The sequence below is a fragment of the Phocoena sinus genome, chromosome 11 (assembly GCF_008692025.1).
Source record: "Phocoena sinus isolate mPhoSin1 chromosome 11, mPhoSin1.pri, whole genome shotgun sequence".
In the NCBI taxonomy this organism is placed as follows: Eukaryota; Metazoa; Chordata; class Mammalia; order Artiodactyla; family Phocoenidae; genus Phocoena; species Phocoena sinus.
The window spans coordinates 29,101,584-29,121,576 of record NC_045773.1 but is presented as its reverse complement, the minus strand read 5'-3'; the positions used below and the strand labels follow the sequence as shown (position 1 = coordinate 29,121,576).

Genomic DNA, 19,993 nt, shown 5'->3' with positions numbered 1-19,993 from the left:
AAGAAAAATATGACCACAGGAAAACCAACTTTCCCCATTAGAGCTCAGGACAAAGGACGCACGATCGGCTTTGACTATCTCTCCAAGGTATTTTAAGCTAGCTAATATACAATAGGCTTACACAGGGTAAAAAAAAAAAAAAAAAAAAAAAAGGCACATGCTTAGGGACATTTTAAGAGCAAAAAATCTATCTTTAGTAATAAAGATTAAAATAGTGCTTGCAGTCACTTTATTTGTACAGGGAGGTTTAAAAAGCTCTTTTGAGAAATGAAAGATCATCAGATCGCTAATAACTGCAGTTTCCTGAACAATTAAAGAAATTCACAAGATTACAATCTACTCAGGAAATGACAAATATTTCTGATTTTTACGGAAGGACTAAAAGGGCACTTTTATCTATAGCATCTACTCCATAAGAAGCACTGTTATGTAATGAAGCTATTTTTATCATCTGTTCCTTTATTTCAAGAGTATTCAATATGGCAATGGTCTGAAAACAGAGAAAATTTAACACTGCTTGGGAAACCAAGGTAAAATTTTGTGTTAAAAGGCATTTGCCAGATTTTTCTTTTTTACCTATTGAAGTTGGACCTTAGAACACAATTTCCCTTGTACCAAACTTTTGTTTCTAATATGTCAGCAGAAATGTCCTTTAAGTTATGTCATCTAATTCTTCACAAATGCACTTTGTAAGGCTGTCCTCAATGCATTATCCTAACGTGGCTTGGCCCAGATAACATTCTGTGTGCGACGCTCCCTCTTGGAAAAATCTGCTCTTTTTAACAACTGATTCAATAAACAGTTGACAAATGATTTGTATAATATAGTATGGCCAGCAAGCAAGGTCTGTCTCTGTCATTACACAACACATTCGACCCATCTGCAAACGTGGCCGTGTTCCCCTTACATTAGAGCTCCATATGCCATTCTGAATAGCAATCTGAAGATCAATACACTGTCTGCTGAAAACAACAGGACATAACAAATGAATAATTTTATTTATAATAAAAGCTCCAGTCCCCAAATGGATTCCACTAATGTTCAAATTCATTTTTCATGCTGAACTCAAGAAGAGAGGTAGACACAGCCTGATGCAAGGGGAGGGGAGTGAAGTATTAACTATATTGGCTCAAATTTTTTCAAGCCACAAACAGTAGCTGGGCTGCACCAAGGTACATGAATAAAACGTTCACCGCCGAATTCTGAAGATGCAATCTCCAAAATGCTTTTGTTCTCTCACCAAGACTCGCTGAAAAGCATTTTCCAGTTACAAGAAATTAATGGATTAAAGACATTCTGACATATGCTTCCACGGTGTTATACCACAGAAGCCAAAGCCTATTCAATAGGCTTTAAACACTGTTTGCAATGAGCAGGAGTGTTTGCTTTAGGTGGGGACAAGGAGGGGTTGTGGCTCTTTTGAGAATGAAGCAAATAGTCTTGCTTCAAAAACATATCTGCAGTCCCTGATCTTACAGTTTTTTTTCCTCCTCAGAAAGGTATAAAAAAGTCAGTGAGCAAAGTCAAAAGAAAAAAAGGGTAGAAGAGGGGGGAGCAAAATGTTAGAGAACACAAGTTCAAAGATGACATTTACAAGTCTCTCTTGAATGGCACACCCCCCAAAGGCCACCTGAATACTCTTGTTAAAAAGAGATCATCAGAAATACAAAATACAATTTTCCGGTTCACATAAGATAGCAATATACTGCCCTTAAAATACAGGCTTGTCCATTGGCCAATTAACACGCAAAAAAAGAAAAAAAATGGAAAAGAATCTTTTCCCATTCACTGCGTTTAGACTTAACTCAGCACACTCATAACAGAAAAGTAAACAGGATTGTAACTGACAGAGCATGTAGGGAAAGTTGGGAAAATACAGCTTGAATAAGATACTAAAAAATCTGGAATCAAATGGTGACAAGACAGGGCTTTGTGCATGGGAAGACTGAAAAAGCAGGATTTCAGTCTTAACTGAAACTATCCACATGCTCCTCGTGTTTACAGATTCACTTTAAATTCAGTCAACATAATACTTTTGGGTACTAAGAAAACGAGAACGTGCAAAGAGTAGGTTTTGCCCCCACCCCTTCTCAGGAACTAATGATTCAGTGCAGAGACAGACAGGAATGAACACATTTCTGGTCTGATGCAGACTGGGATCAGTGTTTGGCATGATGCCTGGAACAGAGTAGCTCAGTAATAAACTGTTGAATGAATCAACATGACAATAAGGAACCAAGTGTCACACAAAGGATGGAATATTTTTTTCCTAAGAGGGCAGAACAGGTATCGATGCACTTTAGCTGAAATGAAAAGGATGGGAAGGATCTCAAGGTGAAGAGAGAGGCAGGGTAAAGGATGGGGAAAAAAACAAGTAAAGGGAAATACAACGCTTGTTTAAGGAAATAGTTGGAAAGTGGGGAGGCTGAGTCAAGATAATGAAAATCTTTTAAAAGGATGCTAAGGAATTTGGACTTTATCCTCAAATAAAAGGGGATTCATTATATTCATCAGTGGTTTGGAACTTATTATATTGGACTTATTATTGGAACCATTATATCCATCAGTGGAACAGGAGAGTGGTAGCGTCGGAGCTGTGGTTTAGAGTGAGGTGTAGGCTGGGCTGGGGAAGTCCAGGGGTAGAGATGGTACAAGAAGCTAGATGACCTAGAAGACCCACAGCACGGGGCTTACCTAGGGCAGGTAGGGTAGAGCACTCGGGGATTAATGCCCACTGCAGCCATCTCCCCATTTATTTTATGAAGCATTAGTGGGCAGAGCCATCCACAGCTTTAATTCCCAAATCTCGGGACAAAAGAATATCACTTTCTGCAAGCGAATGAGTAACTTATTAAGATTCTTCTCACAGGTGTCACCTAACAGAGTACCAAGGTAAAGTAAAATATAAAGCTTCAGAATCATCATATAAAAAGGATTGCCTGAATCCATTATCCACTGGCCCTGAAACCACTTTTTAAAAATTTATTTTATTTTTTATACAGCAGGTTCTTATTAGTTATCTATTTTATACATATTAGTGTATATATGTCAATCCCAATCTCCCAGTTCATCCCACCACCCCGCCCCCTGCTTTCCCACCTTGGTGTCCATACGTTTGTTCTCTACATCTGTGTCTCTATTTCTGCCTTGTAAACCAGTTCATCTGTACTGTTTTTCTAGATTCCACATATACGCATTAATATATGGTATTTGTTTTTCTCTTTCTGATGTACTTCACGCTGTATGACAGTCTCTAGGTCCATCCACATCTCTACAAATGACCCAGTTTCATTCCTTCTTATGGCTAATATTCCATTGTATATAGGTACCACATCTTTATCCACTCATCTGTCGATGGGCATTTAGGTTGCTTCCATGACTTGGCTATTGTAAATAGTGCTGCAATGACTATTCGGGTGCATGTGTCTATTTGAATTACGGTTTGTCTGGGTATATGCCCAGGAGTGGGATTGCTGGGTCATGCCCTGAAACCACTTTAAACACTGTAGATGTAAAACAGCTTTACAGAGTATACTGGTTACAAAAAAGTTCCAGTTCTCACTGCTCTCATCCCCAGAAAGGGCCGGGTCCTTCTTGCTACCTTCCAAACACACTGAGGTTTGTTAATTTTAATACAATGTCCCCCTTGTCCTTGACATTTACTCAAGAGATGGTGACTGACCAGGACTCATTCCCAAAATGACAATCCCAGTGCTGTCTGAAACAAAACTAGTCATTATTCACTAACTGTTCACTATGAACATTTTCCTTGAAGTAGACACCTCAACTTTACTTGAGTTCAAACACATACATGACACGTCTATGCATCACACTTTCAGAGTTGGTTAAAAAGACCGTGAAAAATCAAGTTCTTACTATCAAGAAACAAGTTAAAAAATCACAAAGCAACGTTCATTCCATTATTAACCATTTTTGTAAAAGTGCAACTCTGCAACTTCATATTCTTTCAGTCCAAGGCATTAAGATTTGTTCATCTCAATTCACATTTTCATCCCAAGTTCCCTCAGTTCTCTGACAAAAGTCAATTAAAAATGGCACCCAACGAGAGATGGCATTTAAACAATATTCTTTCAACACTGGAATTCTCAGACATTTTGCTTAAAAAAAATTCCTCAAAGGAAAAAGGCAACCACAAACTTGCAACAATATCAAATGAGAAAATAAAATTATTCTGTTATTTCAAGAACTTCAAAGTCTTTTAGAAAAACTCAATATAAAATTGGTATACAACTTAAAAATTGTTTTTTTTATCCTTCTAAATCATTCTAGTTTTTTTACTTCAATAAACAGAAGAATGTAATTTTCTAATCTTGTATACTTATAATTTTAAATATTTTTATAAACTTAAGTATTATCAAGAAAAATGTATATATTATTTACTAGTTTATTGCTATCATCATTAGTTTTGTAGATTTACAAAATTTAGGTTAAAATTTCCATTCAAGGAATTTGGGAGTCTACCACAGAAATCACAGTTACCTTTTGGTGCATGTTTTGTTAGCTGTATTTTTTTCAGTGTTTCAATAGTTACATGGCCAAGAAAGAAGATTATTCATAAAGTTTTCAAGCATTTTGAAAAATCCCATTGGAAAAAATATAACTTACACTGGAAAAAATTTTGACACATTTGTAGATTCAGAATAACTGAGAAATCTGTTTCAAAGTAGAATCATGCCTCAATGTGGACATGATCATTATCTTCGAATATGAAATTTTATACTTTGTTGCCCTCTGCATAGTAAATTAAATTAGGGGGGAAAGAGAAAAAAAAAATTCTGAGGAGCCAATACAAATGTCATATGCATACAGTCACGAGGGATAATTTCAGTAACATAAAAATAACTCTCCAGAGCATTTCACCAAATCCTGCTTCTCCCACTGCAAAGAATGAAGCTTCTACTGAAACTGATGGTCAGATGGAAATAAACTACACTACCACCAATGACACTGGGCAATGATCTAGAAGCTGGGATGTTTTCCAAGAGAAAATGCCATCTCAGACCCTAACATGAAAAAAATATTTTGTAGGTATACTTATGTGTTTGAATTTAATTAAAATTCATAGCTTGAATGATCTCCAAGAGGTAAACAAACCAAGTCAGTCTCAAATCTTCATATAATCTTCACATAACCTTACTTCCACATCACAAGAGGGCCACCCAATCTCTATCTTACTATTAAAATTCCCAATTGATAACTGAAAACAAAGTGCTCAGGATATTCATTGGATCTGTTTTAGAAGCACCTATTTATTTACACAGCTACGATAGTGAAAAGGTCAAGCAAAAAAACACCTCCAAAGCCACGGTTGCTAAGTAACTCTTTTCAGAAGTTCTGCAACAGTGATCAAGCATATTACTGGTGCCACCAACTGGATTCAGAATAAATGTGAATAACATCTTACCTGGTTTCTCCAAAGCGGGAGCGGGGAGGATCCTTGCTTAGCTTTTCGGACAGATCCTCGAGGTCAATCCTGTATTTATGTGGTCTGTTAGAATCAGAGGCTTTCTAATTTTTCTCTCTTTAAAAAAAAGGATACGTCCAGGTACCACAGGTTTCCTGTTCACCAGGGCGAAGGACAGTTCTGTTTTGAGAAACACCACAGAGGGCTTGATGAGATGTTGGCCGAATCTGAATGACATTTCCTCACGGTTTGAATTCTGGAAGAGAAGATGATGCAGAAAATGGACATTTATAAAATTCAGTTGAGAAACTCAGATCATATACCACTTTAAAGAAAACAAAGTCCATTACTACAGATTCTTAGTTGTAAAGAAGACATCATTAAAGCTGTTCCCCATTTAATGTCCACTAAGATGTATTCTGGGTAAGTCCTCCTAAAATATTCCACTCTCTCTATGCTGGTTGGATTTACAGTTTTCAAGCAAAAACTTGTGTGTGTCTTCTTAAACCCCTCTGCACTTCGGGGAGCCACCTTAACCCAAATCCACTAGGTCCAATCTGTCAGGTACTGTTTTTAACCATCTGTTCCATCATCTTCGCTAAGCTGAACATTTTTATGGTTAAGCATTGACTATAAACCTTCTCATTCTTAAATAGGTACCTGTGGGGACTCCCTTTTCTCAAATGGTTTTATCTTTGTTTATACAAAAGCAATTTAGAAAAAGTATAAACACTGTTTGACCTTGTGTATAATTACAAAAGCATGTGCGGTACTCCCAGAGAACTACAGTAAAATTTCAAAACTTAAAGCGAAAAAAATTGAGGAAAAAGAAGGGACAAAATAGAGTTCAAGATGAAAACAATTCCTGGTTGATGCAGACGTATTATGCAGCAAGGTATGTGAAATGTTGCATATCCTCTTTTCTGGAGAAAGCCATGGGTTGGGGTAGTGGGGAGAGGACAGGGGAAAGCAAGATTTGACACTTGGCGTCTAGGGTACCAAGGAATGATTTTCCATCAGTCAGTGCCTATACATGACACAGTTACTTTCTGAATGACTAAAACGCACCTTCCTTGGGAAATCACTTCATTTTTCTAATTCAGGAACCATCCTACTACAAAACTGATGAAAATTGAACCCCTCATGGGAAAATAGAAATAAGACTACAAAAAGAATGATATCAGAAAATGGAGAACCATTTTATAAAGCATACCAATAAATGTCCAATTGTTTAATGATGCTAATATTCTCAATGACCCAAAAGATAGAGGGCTATGCAAAATTCATCTACTTTAGAAGCACTCAAATAGCCGGAACTTAACACATTTCAGGTACAAAAGAATAGTATGGAAGTTTTGCCTCAGTGACACAAATACTGGTTTCTAGAACAATTACAACCATCTCACAAAAAGAAAGGTCAGTAAGGACGTTGAAAATCATCTAACCCAGTGGTTTTCAAGGTGTGTTCCCTGGAGCAGTAGCATCAACATCACCTGGGGAAATCAGAAAGGCAAATTCTTGAGTCCTACTCCAAATCTATCAAACCAGAAACTCTGGGAGAAGGGCCCAGAAATCTATGCTTTAATCTGCCTGGATGATTCAGAACCACTGATCAAACCCAACTATTCTCCCAATCCTTTCCTGCAGAATCTTTGCCTGGTAGCTTGTTAGCCCATGCTTGAACATACTCAGTGACAGGACATTCACTATCCATTCCTTCCAAGATTATCAGCTCCAGCAGTTATATGGTTGCCCTCCATACTAAGTCCATCTTTTTGAGATGGATTTATGCCTTGAGGGTTATATGAAACAAGTATCATGCAAGTGAAAGTGCTTTAGATATCTGAAGTTAACCTTTATTTATTCCCTCCAGTTTTTCTAGAATAAACATGCAATTCATTTCAATCATCCTACAAACAGCATTGATTCAAGTGCCCTAAAGCTATCTGTGTTTTGTTTTTTGTTTTTTTTTTTTTGCCTGCCCAGCATCCATTTTCTGTAGTTTTGGCCATACCATCCTAATTTTTCTGTGGGTAATACCCCACCATATTCCATATGTTGGGCCACTCCTACTGCCTGGTTCTAGGGATGGGAAAGTGACCCAGGCATCAGTAGTCTTTTGTCACATGAGTGATTCAGGAGTGGACACAGGACAAAAAAACCAGCCAATCAAAGGAAGGATATCCATGAAAGGATTACTGCTGATACTATGGGGAAAGGGCTTTCTTTCTTCTAAGATGCCAAACTGGTAGGACATGAACCTGGAAGAGCTAGAGGGTACACCAACAAGAGGCTGTCTGATATTAGAGCCAACATGGAGGCTAGGAAAGCCAAGATACACAGAGACCCATACCTGACGACACTGTTTGAGCACCTGGATCTAACAGTGCTGGAAGGATTATACGTCCCTGAAGTTTGTTTCCTTTAACGGATAATTGTACAGAGTTGACTTAAGCATAGGCTCTAGCTCATGAGCTACTATTATGAATCCATGAAAGACTCTCTTCTAGATTTCATTTTTCTTATCATCATTTTCATTTCTTCCTCTATGCCCTCGTTCCTTCCTCTCCCATGACAGGGCTTCATTTTTTAAAAATATAATTAATGTATTTATAAGCTTCACGGCAGTTTTATAAATATTTTATACATCAAACATACATAGGGCTCTTGTACGTACTTTTTAAATTTGTACAGAAGTTGTATCGTGCTTTAAAACTCATTCTGCCTTTTTCTCTCAACACTGTTTTACAGACTCATTCATGTTGTTATAAACAGATGTAATTCACTCTTTCTCACTGCTCATTCTCTCACTGCATTCCACTGTCATTTTTCTTGTCCATTCTTTTAGTACTGAAGAACTAGCTTTCCCCAGTCTTTCACCACAAATAACACTAATGACCATACTTACATGTGTTTCCCTGGGTGTCTAAGCTACAGTCCTATTATTGGGTTTTAGCTTAGGTATTGATACATACTTAGATTTTTAAAAATATGCACCATTTTGCAATCTTTGACGCAATATATGCAGATTTCTATTTTCCCACATCTTTGCCAACACTTGGCAGTATCTGATTTCCAAGGTTTATTGATAGGCAAAAGGCATCTTTTATTTTTAATTAGCTTGTCTCCAATGTGATATGTGTATGTGCACGTTTCTCCTATGAATCGCCAATTCGTACTTTGCCCTCTTTTGTATTGGTTTCTTCCCTCCTATTTTTGGATTTTTCTGGAGTCCCTTATATATTTAAATATTGATCTTGGTCTATTAAACATGACAGTTGTATTTTCACCATCTGTTAGTTTTTCTATCGTACACTCCATTGGACAAAAAGCATTCACCTTGATGTATTCAATTTTTTTAATGGTTTGTTCTCTGTGAATATTGTGAAACAAACACTTCTCTACCATAAGGTTACAAAAATGTATTCTTGGGCTTCCCTGGTGGTGCAGTGGTTGAGAGTCCACCTGCCAATGCAGGGGGCGCGGGTTTGTGCCCCGGTCCGGGAAGATCCCACATGCTGCGGAGCGGCTGGGCCCGTGAGCCATGGCCGCTGAGCCTGCGCGTCCGGAGCCTGTGCGTCCGGAGCCTGTGCTCCGCAACGGGAGAGGCCCCAACAGTGAGAGGCCCGCGTACCGCCAAAAAAAAAAAAAAAGTATTCTTAAATTTTCATCTATCAGCTTTATAAATATTTTCATTCTTAACAGTTATTTAATCTACTTGGAGCTTTGTTTATGGTATGAAGTACAGAAATGGTTTCATTTTTCTCCTTTTGTGAGCCAAATTTCCTAGCACCAATTGCTGGGAATGATAACACTGAGTTCCCATATGTACACAGGGGTGAATGATAACACTGAGTTTCCCATATGTACACAGGGGTGAGTCTGGACTTCATTATATTCTGTTTCTGTGCTAGATGCTGGAGAACAAGGGGAGACAATTTTTTTTCTCTAAAGGGTCAGATTCAGTCTGTTGTAACTACTCAACCCTATCATGGAAGTATGAAAGCAACCATAGACAATAAATAAAGGAATGGATGTGGCTGTGTCCCAATAAAACTTTATTTGTAAGAAGAGGCAGCAGCCTGGATTTGGTTTGTGGACTGTAGTTTGCCATCTCCTGCTGTATAATGTTCATGCTTTGTAAAGAGAAGGTGCTTCTTTATTTATTCTCTCAAATAAATTTTAGATTCAACTACACCCCTTCAAAACGACTCTTGCTCAGGCATTGATTAGAATTGCACTGAATTTAAATTTTAATGGGCTAAATATGACATTTTCACAATATTCAACCAATCCATTTATAAATGCTACATTTATGCTCTATAATACTAAAATAACTCTTGTAATAGGGTTTTAAACTTCCCTTATATGTTTTATGAATTCTTTCTTAGATTTATTCCTAGATAGCTTTTAGTTTATGTCAGTATTGTAAATGGTATCCTATCATCATCATAGTTTATAACTGGTTACTCCCAATACAGACAAAAGCTATTGATTTTTTTATGTTGTTCTTATAAGCTGGCAACCTAGCTGAACTCTTTTTTGCTGTTAATAGTTTCAGCTGATTCTCTTTGGTTTTCTATATAAATGATTTTACTTAGAAATAATAATTATATATTTCATTTCACTTATTCTACTTGTATTTGTCTTACTGCATTGGTCAGGTATCTGGTAATACGTTGGTAAGTAGAAGCAACACAGGCATTCTTGTCTTGCTCCCAATCTTAACAGGAATGAGTTTCAAGTTTTGTTTTCTCCATTAAAAATGACATCTGCAATAGGTTTTTAGGAGAAAGCCTTTAAAAAGCTAAAAAATTCCCTATTTCAAGTTTGCTCAAAAGAGTTGATTTCATCTGGAAAAAAAAAAAACTTAACTTTATTAAATGCTTTTTCTTTATCATTGATCACCCAAACTCTCATTCTTTGCCATTAATGTGGTAAATTACAGTGAAAGATTTTTTTAAACAGTGAAACTTTCTTTCACTTTTATGATTAATTCAACTTAGTCACAATGTACTATTTTTTAACAGCTTGCTAAATTTGAATTCTTTGTGTTTTTCAATGTCATGAGTCAAGTTGGCCAATATTTTTTACCTGTTTTTTTGTTTTCAAAATTAAACTTAATGGCTTGGCTTCTTTCTTTGTTCTATAAGAATTTTTACGAACAGGATTTTCTGTTCCTTGAGAATTAAACAGAACTTGCTTGTCAAACTGTCTGGGCCTCTTTTTATATTTCAGGGATGTGTAGTTTTGATTATCATTACAATTTATTTAATGGTTGTTAAGTGTTTTCTTGCATTAATTTTTTAGCCATATATCCTTTTCGGTTGTGTTCATCTGTATTGGTAAAAATTTATATATTTTTTAACAGATTATTATATCTAGCCTATGAAATTTTTCAAAGGACCATTTTTTGGTTGTTTTTATTAATCTCCTCTATTTTGTTCCTTATTTTCTGTGTTTATATTTGTGTCCCCCTTTTTTTTTTTCCTTCCTTATTTCTTAAGATTTACCATGTTGCAGTTTTTCTAATTACTTGAGTCAAACATTGAGCTTCTGGAGTTGCAGACTTTCTAGTTCTCTCTTCTGTAACAAAAGCTATATATTGCCATCAAAGTACTTCATTAGCTAGCTCTCTCAAATTGTGAACTATTGTGCTTTTATTATCACTCAGCTTTAAAATTGTGCTATTCTTGCTATCATTTCCTATTTAACCCGAGGGTTATTTCATAGTATGTCTTTTCATTTCCAACGTATGGCATGCATTTGCTATCTTTCTATTAATAATGAGTGATTTTAAAGCACTATAGTTAGAGAATAGAACCTCGACAGTGTTGATTTTTTAGAATTTGAGGCTTCCTTCCTGGTGCATTAAAAGTTGAAGCATGTGCCTAATCCACATGCCCTACAAAATAAAATATATGCTGCATTTGTTGACTACCACATGCGTGGTAGAGCAAATTCACTGTTTGTTATCCAAATCTTCCTCTGCTTACTTTTTGTCTTAATTGTTTCATCAGTTTCTGAAAACACTGCGTTAGAGTTCTAACTGCAATTGCTTAATCAACGTCAAATGCCAGAAATTACTGCTTACTATATTATGCCACGTGCGTAAGTCCCTGCTTATTTTATTCCCTTGATCTATTGTTCCTTTTTCATTTTGTATTTTACAACAGTAAATTTTTCCATCCCCTTATCTTCAATCTGTGTCCTTTTAAATATTTTTTATAAACATTAAAGCATTTAGCTTTCTATCCATTGGACAATCTGTCTTGATTAGTTTAACCTCCATACTATTTCATCTCTTTGTTCCACTTTTTTCTCCTTCCTACCTTCCAGGTAGATCAAGTTTTTTCCTACTGCACAAAAATAAAACATTCTATTCTGTTTCAGTAGTGGTTATTATCTTATTACAATCCATACTAACGCTCAATTTCCCTGTCAATATCTAAAAGTAGATCCATATCTCTGTCCTTAGCATATACTCACCACCTTGGATCTCTCAGATCTCATCCTCCACCTTCCCCTTGTCCAATTTCTCATCTTTTAAAATAATATAGTGTTATAATTTCAAATAGTTATTGATATGCTGGTTTTGTTTTTTGGCCGCTGCTCACTCCAGTGATATTTTTCATTTATCTTATTTTCAAAGGTCCACAGACATCCCCTTACACCAGGCAGCAATGGGCTCTGGACTACCTCCCCTTATGAATTTTAGCTCCCTCTTTGGTTTTTGCCTCCCACCCCGCACCTTTTTTCCAAAGCTCAACTATGCCTTTGAGTGAATATTTGTATATTTTATATAGCATTTCAAAATTTTTTTTAGTGGACAATTCTCCAATTATCTACCCTATAATATTCCTAGAAACTAAAGTTGTCATTGTTGTCTTCTCTGTGTGTCCTCTTCTTACAAAGACACAAGTCATTGGATTTAGGACCCCCTCCAATCCAGTATAACTTCATCTTAACTAATTATATCTGCAAAGATCTTATTTTCCAATAAGGTTAAGTTCTGAGGTTCCTTTTAGCAGAGATATTATTCAACCCATTACAGAAAACTTTCCTGATTCCTACTGCTTGGATGTCTATTAACCTTTTCCGTATAAGGTCTTCAGTTTTCAGGGGATTCTTTATATTCCTGGTCATTATTTTTTTCAAATATTCCCTGACCTCAGTTTATTTCTCTGCCTTCTAGGGATTCTATCTGCTGGGGTTCTGGAAGGCCACCCCAAAATGTGCCTCAGTGGCATACGGATTATTTTGTATTAAAGCTACTTAAGAAATGGCCAATGCAAGTGGGACACTCTAACCCTCCCTTCTGTCTCCGTGAAAGCAGGAAATAAATCTCCCTTATGAAAGGTGCTTTGCTGGCATCCAGAGGTAGAAGAACACCCTCATCTCCAGAGACAGGGAATTCAGGCCAAGAAGCCTGTATAAACAAACCTTGTTACTTATTTAATTTACTACCCGGAGCCCAAACTCTGTTTAGATTCTTCACTGATTGAACATCCAAAACTTGTTTCTTTGTCCTTTCAGTTCCTCACAAATTTATTGTTTCTTTGTCTAAAAAGTTTAAAAGCTGCCTGCTCTGGCCACTTCTTAGGTCCTAGACCACCAAGCACATGAACTAAAATTTGTTTCTTTTTCTCCTGTTAATCTCTCTCGTTATCAATTTTGTCATTAGTCTGGCCACCAGAATTCAAGAGGTTTAGAGGGGGAAATTTTTCCCTCTCCGACATATCTAACCCTTCTCTTCCTTCTCCCTCTCAAGTCTTTCTTCAGTCTTCTCGTACCTTTTTTCTTCCTGACACCTTTGGGAGACAGCCTCAATCCATCTGACTGCTGATGAATATCAGCATGAATATAAGCCATCCACAATGCTGGTTCCTAGTGTTACATATTAGGCTTAATTATGACCCATCTCTCCTCTACTCGAGGCTACCCTGTCTCTCACTTCCCTCCTTCTCAGGGATTACTCTTGCCAATGAGCTCATTTATTTCTAGTGCATTTCTTCTCATGAGTTCAGCCTGCCAACCATTTGAAACGTTAACTGCCCTCTTCACTGCTCCTTCCCTTTTGGTATGCCTACACAACTCACAAACTACCCTTTGTCGAGAGGAAGCATGAAGAGGAAGCATGAATGAGTATTCAAAGCACACGCACTCAATTGAGTCTTGGTTCTATCAATCCCTGATCCTCAGCAATTCACTGAACTTCTCACCCTCAGATATCTCACCTGAAACTAATGGATGACAGATACTGTATAGCACAGGAAACTTTACTCAGTATCTTGTAATAATCTATAATAGAAAAGAATCTGATAAAGAATATATACATATATTTTTGTATATGTGTGTGCATGTGTATATGTATACACATACATACACATATACATATATTTATATATATATATTGGGTTGGCCAAAAACTTCATTCAGGTTTTTCCCTAAGATGTTATGAAAAACCCAAATGAACTTTTTAGCCAACCCTATATATATAAAACTGAATCATTTTGCTGTATACTTGAAACTAACACAACATTGTAAATTACCTATACTTCAATAAAATAAAAATTTTAAAAATGGTTGACAGAGTATATGATGCAAATCTCACTATGTCTGTCACATGACATAGGCAGCCCAAAATGGTAATATTTTAATATTTCCTTGCTCAAATCCAATTCTGCCTCTTCTTTAATTGTGGTAAAATTCTGCCCGCTTGTGCTGCTAGCAGACATGCTTCCTCAAGTTTTAATTTCAGTGGAGAAAAAAATACTTCAGGAACTATAAATGGAACAAAGGTAGAGAGAAGTGTAAGGGCCAATATTGTGTGATGGGAAGATTCCTGCAACGCCAGGATCAGAAACTGTCTGCAAGGCTGAGATAAATATTAAATAGTTTCCTCTCACATGAAAACTGCAGAAAGCAATTTTATTTTGAGCTAAAGTAAAATTGCTGGTTTGTTTTTTTTTTTTTTTTAACCAAACAAGAAGGCTGGATGTACCAATATTCTGTGGAATTCTCCAGGGAAAATCATCTCCTGGGATCTGTTTCTTAATAAATGTGAAGATGATGGCTTCTGGCATCCAGAGAACAAAGTACTGAGTTTGGGACCTCAGTCTAAGGTTTAGGGCCTTGGTCTTATTAGTGGGCCTTAGCTAAGACAGACATAGAAGGGACTAGGCTCATTCCAGAAACAGTGACTGAGGCCTGCATGAGTCTCTATATAGACAATGACAGAGTATATTAATGAAAACAAAAGTCATGTTTTTAGCCAATTAATTTTTAAATTTGTATTCCTTAGTAACAACTTGTTTTGAACTAAAAATATGTGACTTCCAGGTATTTAATGAGTCTTCATTTCCCATCTTTTCAGCTACAAAAGTTATCTGTACCTTCTCTTGACCTCTCTACCTTCTAGAAGTAATGAAAAGGTCTCTACTATTCACACTTAATTTTGTGAGTCGGTGAATTTGATTGGTCATTTTTTGATAGGGCTAGATAGGCAACCTAACTTGCAGTGGAAAAAGGTTCAACAGCCACAAAAGAAAATGTCCCAGAACGTGGAATTTCCCCCAGTAACAACAGTAGATAACAACGGCTCACTTCCGAGTAGATCAGGTTTCTTCCTGATATGCCTGCAAATGTTATGTTAATGTCCAACTAAGATAAGTGCCATACTCTCCTCACATTGTCTCAAAAAAGAAAAGTCAACCCTAGGATGCAACTAGAGATTCTCATACTAAGTGAAGTAAGTCAGAAAGAGAAAGACAAATACCATATGATATCACTTATATGTGGAATCTAAAATATGGCACAAATGAACCTATCTACAAAACAGAAACAGACTCACAGACATAGAGAACCAAGGGGGAGGGGGTTGAGGGAGAGATGGATTGGGAGTTTGGGATTAACAGATGTAAACTATTCTATATAGGATGGATAAACAACAAGGTCCTACTGTATAGCACAGGGAACTATATTCAATATCCTGTGATAAACCATAATGGAAAAGAATAGTAAAAAAAAAGAATATATGTGTATAACTGAGTCACTTTGCTGTACGGCAGAGATTGCACAACATTGTAAATCAACTGTACTTCATTAAAAACAAACAAAAAAATAAGAAAAAGAAAAGTCAACCCTAGAATTTTTGAGCAGAAAAGGACCAAAAAGATGACTTAGACCTAGTCCCCTCATTTTAGAGTAAGAGTAAGTCTATCAAGTCAAATGGCTTAGTCAAAGTCACTCTGACCCTTAGAAGGTCTCCTTTAGAGGATACTATTTATACAGGAGACTATTTAAGAATTTCTCAAACTTGGGAATTTAGGACTTCAGGAACCCCACCTTCAGAAATGATGAATTAAAGTTAATTGTCATTTTAGGGGATTCCTTGGTGACGAAACCACATGGCAATACTCTAAGACAGTCAACTGGTGATCCAAAATATATGCCTGTTTGTTATTTTGATATTATTTCACTAAATGGAAACGCAAAATATAAACTCCTTTCTGCGAATGTTAATCTTCAAAACCCAACAACTCAAGTTTGAGAATCTCAGGACTGCAGCAAAACAGGCCATGCTCTTGAGGATGTGAAATCCTAACCACCAGACCACCAGACCACTATCCCATGATTAGCTTTCCCTACAGTGAATGATTTCTTTGCGACAAGTGAAAAGTCTGAATATTTTCACAAGCAACATAGCAGACTGGCTACTCAAAGTGTGGTCTGCTTGTCAACCACCTCTGCTTTACCAGAGAGTTGTTAGAAATGCATATTCCCAGGCTCCACCCCAAATCTACTGCATCAATCTGTATTTTAAGAAGCTTCCCAGTTGTGTTATATGCACATTAAAGTTTGGTAAGTACTTCCCCCAAGCACTAGTTCCAAAGCTAGGTTTACTGAAATTATCTTGGGAGCTTTCTAAAACAACAGATTGTTGAATAGAATTCTCCTTCCTTAGCCCAACTCTCTAGCAGAACCTCTAGGGTGATGAGGTTAAGAACACAGCTCAAAGTACAGGGAACTCTACTCGGTGCTCTGTGGTGACCTAAATGGGAAGGAAATACAAAAAAGAGGGGATATATGTATACGTATGACTGATTCACTTTGCTGTATAGCAGAAACTAACACCACATTATAAAGCAACTATACTCCAATAAAAATTAATTAAAAAAATAATAAAGAATACAGCTCAAGGGTCAGTCTGTGAGATGGAGATAACACTACTGCTTCCCAAGGACACACGTAAAGCATTTAATAAGTATACGCTAAATGCCAGTCATCGTATTGTTAGTAGTTTACCCTGGCAAAAAGTAAAGGCCAATTTTATTCAGTAAACAGTTGTCATTTGTCAACTAGTAAGCAAGTTAATGGCAAGTTGCTTGGAATAGTGCTTTTCATATAAAGGGCATATAATTTTTAGTGAAGCAAAATTTTTTTAAAAAACACATGTTGGCACTACACTACCATTAGATGATTGTCAACCTCTCTATTCTAGAGACAGAGCAATATCTGATTAAATAGACGTAGCAGCTAACAGTTACTCCCTACTTACCTCATTCTAAGCAATTTCTTCATAATCCTCCTAAAAATCCTATGAGGAAGGTCCTTCATACATCGACATTTATGCATCTCTTTACTTCTCATGTATCAATTCCTAGATTTGAGAATCACTGTGTTCAAAGGATAGTGACCCTTCAAGGCTATTGATATGTACTGCCGAATATCTCTCAGGAAATGTTTCCACAAATTTACATTTGGTAGAATTACAGGGAGAAGGGCCATTTCCCCATAATTTTGTCAGCACTGGGCATTCTGATTCTCCAAATCTCTAACAAAAATTTGTTATTATTTAGGAATATGATATAGTGAGAAATGATTTCTTCTAACTATCCTAGCTAAAGCAATCTGCCATGAAAACTGACATCTCCTAGGCAACCAAGGAGCCAGACATGATGAAAAAGAAAAAATGTTCTTTTGGTTTAAAGAATGAAAAACTTGTATATATATTTTTTACCTTGAAAAATAAACAGGTTATTCCATTATGGCTGGGAGTGACAGGACTTACTTTAAAAATAATCTGTCATTTTTATATCCCGACATGACTCAGCAAATAGCAGAACTCTAAACCAACCCTAGAAAGCATGACCAATCCTTTTTGGGGGTCAGAAGAAGCCATACTGCAAATAACTCCAGACACTTCTACTGATGAGTAAATATGTTTCTATTTCAATTCACTTCATTTAAAAACAGGGGAACCAAATGTTAACCAAAAAAGTAAATACATTTGAAAGCTGCTGGCTAATGGATCCCAAGACTAACAACAGGAAAAATCACTTGTCATCTAACTGATGCTTTCAGCTGGCCAGGCTCTCAAACAAATTTTATTGATGACTTGGAAAACAATCAACGTACATAAATGGATAGCTGGAGACATATATTCAGGTTTAGATAATTTATAAAACATTCTAAGCTTACAGGCACACATCAAAATTCCACAAAAGACAGCCTAAGAATACCCCACAGGAAGATAACAAGAACAAAAAGAGAAGACAGCTTAAAGTGTCTCAGAATTCAAGCAAACAAAAGTGTACCTGTAACATTTTTATACAAAGAAAAAAACCCAAATTTTAGTAAAGTTTATTAAGTCATCAACCCATGGTGTCACTGAAGAAAATTTTTCAATTTTTACCAAGTCAAAAAAAAAATACTGAAGCTCAACTATTTATAAACAGGAAACACACAGGTATTTGAAAATGCAAACTACTTCTTCAAGATCTCACTTCATCAACTACTCTGCTCCCCTCCCATCACTTTGTTTTCCAACATTTGCTTATGTAGCGTCTCTAATCTTACTCTCACTGGTTCCTTCCCCTTCTCCAACAAAGATTTTCAGGGATTGAGTACACTGAAATAATCTTTCCTTGAAATGGTTACTCCTTAAACTCTGATCACTTATTTATTCATTCAACAAATATTATGTACTTGTACTATTCTAGGGGTGAAAGTGCCAGCCCCTACACGCACGGAGCATTCTAGTGTCAGGGTAAGGAGAAACGGTAAGTGGTGGAGACCACAAACCAGTCAGCAAGCAAAAACATTTCTGATCGTGAAGCAAATAACCAGGGAGCAAAAAACAGGTAGTGACTTGAACAAGGTGGAAGTGGCTGGTTTAATGTCAATGGAAAGGGAACCTAACATTTGATCTGGGATTTGAATGAGGAAGAGCCCACACTATCTGAGTATCTGCAGACAGAAGGCTCCCGGTGGAGGAAACAGCAAATGCCAACACAAGAAGGAGCTTAAGGTCTTAGAGGAATGGAAGAACAGTGGGATGGTGGAGTCTGAGAATAAAAAGCAAGACAAAGAAGTGAGGAGATGGGTTTGAAAGGTAGGCAGGGACCAGATCACGCAGGGCCCTGACTGGTGCTGCAGTCAGTGAGCGATGAGAAGCTCATGATGAAGAAGATTTAAGCTACAGTGTGTTCAGTTGTCAAATTTCAATTTTTTTTAAAAAAAAGGTATTTATTATTATACATTAAAATCATCTCAGGAGCTTACAAAAGGTCCTCATGCTCAAGTTTCCTTTCCTAAGATTTTTTTAAACTTCAGATATAATTCCTATACCATAAAGTTTACCATTTTAAAGTGTATAATCCAGTGGTTTTCAGTACATTCACAAAGTTGTGCAAGTGTCACTACTATCTAATTTCTGAATATTTTCATCACCCCCAAAAGAAACTCCAGGTAGTTAATCCACGTTTACCCCTCCCTGCAGCCCCTGGAAAACATTAATCTATTTTGTCTCTATAGATTTGCCTATTCTAAACATTTCATATAAACAGAATCATACAGTATGTACCCTTTTGTGTCTGGTTCACTTAGCATGTTTTCAGGGCTCATCCATGTAGCATTTTTCCGTAGCTGATTCCTTTTAAAGACTAAATAATATCCCATTTTAAGTATGTTCTACATTTTTTTAATCCATTAATCAGTTTATGGACATTTGGGTTGTTTCTACTTATTGGCTATTATGAACAGCGCTCCTATGAACATTCAGGCACAAGTTTTTATGTGAATCTATGTTTTCAGTTCTCTTGGGGATATACTTAGGAGTAGCATTGCTGGGTCCTATGGAAACCTCTCTAACTTTTATGGAATGGTTAAACTGTTTTCTTTAGTGACTCCATCATTTTACAAGACCACCATCAATGAATTAAGGCTCCAATTTCTCAACATACTCACCAACAGCCCACTCCCATATATTTCATTTTAATTGGTCTGGCTGAGACCTGGGCATCAGGGTCTTTTTTAGTTTTGTTGTTTTTCAGAGTTCCCATGGTAATGCTAAGGTGCAGTGAGGGCCAAGAACCCCTTATTCCTGCCCATTCACTGCCAATTTCCAGCCAAGTATTTACACCTGCTCCCTGAAGTGCCCCAGAGCTCTTTGGACCTATTACATTCTTGTCACCACCCACCCCTCAATAATGACATCTGCTTTGTAGGTAATTCATCCAATGAGAGAATGAAATACGAATAAGGAAGACAAAACCTTGTATTTAT

At 36.7% G+C, this 19,993-nt stretch overlaps 1 protein-coding gene across 6 annotated transcripts in view; it reads right to left on the bottom strand.

The window, feature by feature from the left end:
- FHIT (fragile histidine triad diadenosine triphosphatase) overlaps nt 1-19,993 on the bottom strand; it is a 1,483,533-nt gene that overhangs the window by 794,677 nt on the left and 668,863 nt on the right. For 5 of the 6 annotated variants that reach the window (XM_032649510.1, XM_032649509.1, XM_032649512.1 and 2 more), the window contains one exon: nt 5,561-5,681. In XM_032649510.1, the coding sequence (XP_032505401.1) occupies nt 5,561-5,681 (121 nt within the window). Of the gene's footprint in view, nt 1-5,560; nt 5,682-8,863; nt 8,905-19,993 lie in introns of those variants that run through there. The other variant, XM_032649513.1, reaches the window with a different exon arrangement.